Below are 6,000 nucleotides of genomic sequence, written 5' to 3'. Positions count from 1 at the left end.
AGCATGCAGTAGCTGGAGTCCCTTCTCTGAACCCCAGAGAAAGACTTCTACTCACTGAAAGAGGGTTTAGTGGCAGAAAATATGTGAAAATTATCTTGTGATGCATGATGTATCACAGAAAGGCAGTTGCCTTGGTTTTTGGAGTCACCTGCCTGGTTGTGCAATAACTGTTGTATGATAAAGTTTATACAACTCTCTGCATCCATCTTCATGTTCCACATTCTTTTGGATAAATGGAACATTTTTGGGCAGAAGAGACCTTGTGAAAATTGTGACATTGGTTTTCAATGATCAAATTCAATCTTTTGAGGTCTGGTGATTTTCTGTAAAATGATGAATATTTTTAAACATATATATATAGATTTTTCTGGGGAAAACAATTACAAACCTATATTGAACAGGCAATGTGTTGTATTCATTGCTTTTCCTGGATTATAGAAATTTTTGCTTAACAGCCCATGAAATGTGCAATACTATTAACCATCCTTTTACAGATAAAAGAATAGGTATGGGCACGTGAAAGAAAAAACATTTAAATCACAACAAGGTGACTGCAATCAGGATGTAAGCCCAGCTGTCAGACTTTGGCAACCACACTCTTAACCAGGGAATCCTAAATTCTTGAGAATTTCAGAACTTAACTCTTCGTCATTAAAATAGAAAACAGACCTACTGTGCTTATGTCTTCTACCATGAATAAGTTTGTTTTCCACCTTGAACTACTAGGTGAGCATCATGTAAGTCTCTAAGATACAGATCTTGAAAGAATTGTTCTTCCTGTGGATATGTTACTCTAGTAGCATTACTTGTTCATACGATAGCATGTTGCAAAAGAGCTTTGTTACTTGGTTTAGACGTCTGGAGTGATCTTACAGGATATGATAGTAACATGGTGATAAGAGTAAGAATAACAGTTGGTTGTGAAAAGTCATTCTCTTCCCTTAACAGAATATTTTGGAGGTTTTGATAGATTAAACAAAAAACAAAACAAAACAAAACAAAACAAAACAAAAAAAACCCAAAACAAAAAAACAGCATTAATCAGCCCCAGGTGAATTGTTAATAACCAATGGGTAAAAGATAATCAGAGAAATCAAGGATTTGTTTGAAACTATGAATCAGCTGGAAAATAGCAACATTTTGAATAGATACTTTTAATGTAGCTTTAAGGAAATTTTTTTTTCTCCACCTACATCCACCAGGATGTGGGAAGCTTAGGAAATAATTCTTAGGGAAACTGAGATGACTTGCAGAAATTTACAGCATCTTTGTTTCTTCATAGAATTCATGTTTTGGATACCACATTCATTATAGTAAATTATGCTTTCTTTTCTTGGTAGACAGTATTTATGTGAATTTAAAAATTTTGTATCTGGCTTTGGGGGGTGAATTTTTCAAAAGCATCTGAACCCCGAGCAAATGTTTCTATTAGGTGTTACCTTGATAAATGCCTAATCCCAAAGTGGTTTTCATATTTTCTTCATTTTAAGAATTTTAATAGTCCTGTTCTAACATTTCTTTAGCAAGTGATGTCCCTTTTTTGACGTGTCTATGTTTTCATCACCTCTCAATTGATTTTTTTCTTTCATGGCTTACACATAAGTGAATTTTTCTTAAAAATACATAAATGTAAAAATGAGAAACACACTTTACCTGCTAATAATTTAGAACATTATTGCACCATTGACTATCTTTGCAGGAATATGCAATTAATACTGAGTCCCTTAGTTAGACTCTTTATTGCTTGCAAAGGGAACGTGGCAACAATTAGCTAAAATTCTTCAACTTCAACATTTAGAGATGGTTTTTAATGAGTTCATCCTATTGATTTTTTTAAAGCTGAGTAGTTTGTCTTTAGATTCCCAAAACTATCCATTTTCCATTCTTATTGAGACTTAGAGACAGTGATTCACACTAGCTATTGAATCTAGATATAAAGAAGATAATGACGCAGACTATGAGGACAATGACTTATGGTTTATTATGAGTCATTATGTGTTAGACCCTGTACTAACAGTTTATCTCATTTCTCTTGGCGATCAAGCAGTGAGGTTGACAGTTTCCACCTCCTTATACAAGATAAGAAATCTAAAACAGTCTACCCAAGGCCAATCAGGTATGAAGTGGTAGATAAAGATCAGTTCTGAGTCTGTCTACTTTGTAGGGTGGTGGTTACCCATTTGAATGTAGTGTCTCTGTTACATAATAAGAGGTCATTCTCTGGGATGTTCCCTTCCTCCCCATAGTCCTGAATCTTGAGAGGTCTGTCCCCACCAGTCCTCAGGTAATCAGGATTCAAAGTTGGCGGGCGGCATTTATTTAAAAATCACTACAATATTGCACATTTTGAAAGACAGGAGTCCCCCTTTTCCTTCTCATAACACTAGCATTCTTACCATTTTCTTTCTTCCTCTCAGTAGTACCACAGAACAGATTTTAGCAGGATGCCACAGCCTACAATCTGTTGTTCTCTTTTTTACAAAAAGGATACACCCTGATATGAAAATAGGAGATACTGTCATTTAATTTGAGCCTCTTTAGAGAAAATGAATTTGATCTCATTCACTTTGTAAAAAGGATACTTTTCCATGACCATGGGGTGAATCTGATGATAAAAATCTAGATAAAGCCAGATCTGTTAACATTTTTTATTGCTATGTGTGTTCCCAATACAACAAACAGCATCAGTAGTGTACACTTTAATAAAAAGGAATTTTTAGCTTAGTAGAAAAGGAAGCTCAGAAGTATAATGAATATGTACATCTTTATGGGAGGTGTTTGTGTGTGACCATCTTTAGTTCCCCGTGGACCAGACGTATGCACACACAAGTAAACTAGAGAGAATTTCAATCCAGGGAAACTTTTAGGAAAAAAAAAATGATTTCTATTTAAGGCTCAGGGATTATTTTACTATCTGGAATTCACCTTTAAAATTCTTGCACAAAGTAGCAGCGATTCTTTAGAGGTATAGAGTCAATGGCTTCAGCTGTTATTTTTCAACAGTTAAAATGCAAAAGTCTTTGCACATTATGTGCTGTGAGAGGTTAGCATATACTATATTTTAGTTAGCATAATATGTTTTTAGACAGTTGATATACTGACCTCAAAAACATTATGCTGACAATACATTCCTCAAGTTACTAATTCACTGTTTCTTTGAAAGGGAATAAGTCATCAGCTCTGTATGAACTACTTTAAAAATAAAAAATGTTTGCATCCAATTTGTTCACTTTTAGCTCTTTGTGTTGGCTGTGGTGGTCTGCTTAAATTTCTTTTCTATGCACAGAACAAACACATGCTAATTATGTCTCTCTAGTTTACCAAAATATGTCATTGATATTAGCGTAAATATTTAGTACATAAAAATACTATCAAGAAAACAAATCAACTTTTAATAAATATCTTCAGTTCTGAATTCTATATACAAGTACTTTACATCTACTCCCTGGAGAGAGCATTTCTGGGTTTGCTATGAGCAAGGTGATCACTGACATAAATTACTAGTACATTATTGCAGTCAGATGCATTGTGGTTGTGAACATTTGGATATGAACCATGCAGAAAATAAATACCTCAACCATTGACAAATGCTTTCTTGAACCTGCTTCCAAAGCAGTACTATCCTTGAGGGTTAATTCTAGTTTGATGTTTTCTCAGCTACCAACACACAAATCTTTCCAGAACATTTTTCCTTTGTGATTAATACCGTGCATCAAGTATAACTGTTTATATACCAACACTAGGAAATTAAGAACACAGGACACCTCAATGGTGCTTCCAGAGGTCCTGGTAAGAGGGTTTTTTTTGGTTTTATCTTGCTCATTTACTCTTCTCTGTGACCAAAAGTGTATTCTGACACCATTCCTAATTCCTTTCAATTACAGGATGGAAGGCAATAAGTAAAGTAAGACCTGCAAATCCATAGTTTCTGTTTTTTTCTTTTTCTATAATTTAGGTATCACATTGTTGATTCAACAAAAAGCCATACAACAAAATCTCTTGTATTGTCAGTAGCTGTGATTCTAACTTCTCAACATTCTGCCTTGAAAATCAACATATGGAATGTCAATAAGGCAATACTCTATGACAGGCACCTAGAACATCCAGAAATGTAAGATAGTAAACAATCATTTGAGAACATCTCTTAAAATAATACTGATTTCTGCAATATACAGTATTTACACAACAGCTGCAAATTTGCTCATACAATATTTCTAATATAGATAAATAGGAATACAAGTCTATGAATTCTCTGCTCCATTTCCAAAATTTCTTGAAGTGTAAACTGTTGGCATCTCTTTTTAAAATTTTTACTGTAACTTTTTAAAACAAAAATCCAGCTGATATGCACAATTGGTTCCAGTCCCTTTTTTTCTTTAGAGAGTGACCAACACACATAGCAACCTATTTTCCCCCTGTTAGTAATCTTTGGTGCTTTCTTCCAATGAATTCTGTTGAATGAGTCAAAGCAGAACAGGAGGAGGATGAAAGCAACTAGAAAGTGAACCAGCACTTTTTTGTTCTTCCACTTATGGATAAAATGAGTTGACCAGCTATGGAGATTTTCACTAAGTTGTATGCACCATGCAGAGAGGGAGGTTGTCCAGGTTTCCCTCTGTTTCTACCTTTTAAATTTCACTTTTTCATCTTTCTAAGGTGAATGATCTTATCAGACGTCTCTTGTTAATAATCTTTTCATCTTTCATTGAGGTTCTTGCCTGAGAAGAGGCACCTATTGAATCACTGACTGCCAGGAAGGAAGCAGTCGCCCTTTGTGAAGCAGAATGGAGGTGGCCATTCTTGGTGGGTGAGGAGGATGGTATTGAGACCAGGCTCAGCGTCTTACTTCTGGTTCGCTGAGCTCTCCTTTGGGGTAAGTTAGCACCATCAGGTTCACTGTTCAGCCTGAAAGCAGCATATGCATTTGGACTTCCCACTGCAGAGATGCTACTCAAAGACTTTTTCTCAGCAGAAGTCTCTGGATAGTAAGGAATGAAAGGTGTAGGTATCACTAGAGATTTAGGGAGGTCACTGGGGCTAAAGACTGCATCATCATGAGCTTCAGCGGCTTCTAGAACATATGGTGGTGGCAGGGTGCTACTGCGCTTGCTGCATGACTCACAACAGAGCTTGTTATAACCTGGTATGGAGCAGTATCGTGCCAGCACCTCCATCTGACAGAATATGGACTTGTCTCCCAGACATGGCTCATCTGCAAAAAGAAAAGAAAAAATAATATGCATCTCTAAACGTAAAAAGACAGAAGAAATCAGAACTGTTCATGATTATGAAATCTGACATCAATGGGAGTTGTCCCCATGAGCCTCTGCATTAAAAATAAGAACATTGTGATGAATTTGCTGAAATCAGCAGTCTTAGCTATATAATCTATAAAAGTACTGGGATCCTCAACTTTTTAATATTTCCTGCAGGGTAGGACTTCAGCCCACTGAGGGTAGTTTTTCCTTCCAAGTAGGAACATATATCTAATTTTAGGAAGAGAAAATAGGATTCATCTTACCGTAATTTTAGGATAAAAGGGGCATCTGTTGTTATAGAAATTGTATTATATTATATTTCTGGTTTTCTAATAGGGTACCCCTCTACATTAAAATCAAATACTAAATAGCTCTTAGAATAAAGCAAATCTGAAAAGAATATATTACCAAAAGAAAAATGAAAATACCATTTGATAAAAAGAATATTCTCCATCTTAAATGCCACAGTTTTATGTTTGCCACTGAATTTCCTCAGGTCCTTATTGGAAAGCACAAATTTGGGTGAAGTATGACAAGTTTCCCATGAATAAGTCATGGTTCTCACATTGCAATGAATTTTGATTAAAGGGGAGTGAGGTAACACTCATAAAGCATGTAAACCCACACTATTTTTATTTTACAATTTTGTTGATTTCAGTTTATCAAAATAAGATTTCAAGAAATCTAAATACTGAGCTCCCAAAAAAGTAGACTCATTGTTTCAGTCATGACAGGCATATCC

The 6,000-nt window shown here is 35.3% G+C and overlaps 1 protein-coding gene across 1 annotated transcript in view; it reads right to left on the bottom strand.

The window, feature by feature from the left end:
* Nucleotides 1-2,023: 2,023 nt before the first annotated feature.
* The window catches only part of Adamts3 (ADAM metallopeptidase with thrombospondin type 1 motif 3), a 270,571-nt gene continuing 266,594 nt past the window's right edge, over nt 2,024-6,000 (bottom strand). Inside the window, exon 22 of the mRNA XM_047566569.1 lies at nt 2,024-5,212. Coding sequence (XP_047422525.1) covers nt 4,644-5,212 — 569 coding nt within the window. The 3' untranslated portion in view covers nt 2,024-4,643. The remainder of the gene's footprint in view (nt 5,213-6,000) is intronic.

Source organism: Sciurus carolinensis, chromosome 10 (assembly GCF_902686445.1).
Source record: "Sciurus carolinensis chromosome 10, mSciCar1.2, whole genome shotgun sequence".
In the NCBI taxonomy this organism is placed as follows: Eukaryota; Metazoa; Chordata; class Mammalia; order Rodentia; family Sciuridae; genus Sciurus; species Sciurus carolinensis.
The sequence above is the reverse complement of the archived record's forward strand: the minus strand, read 5'-3'. Positions and strand labels throughout refer to the sequence as shown.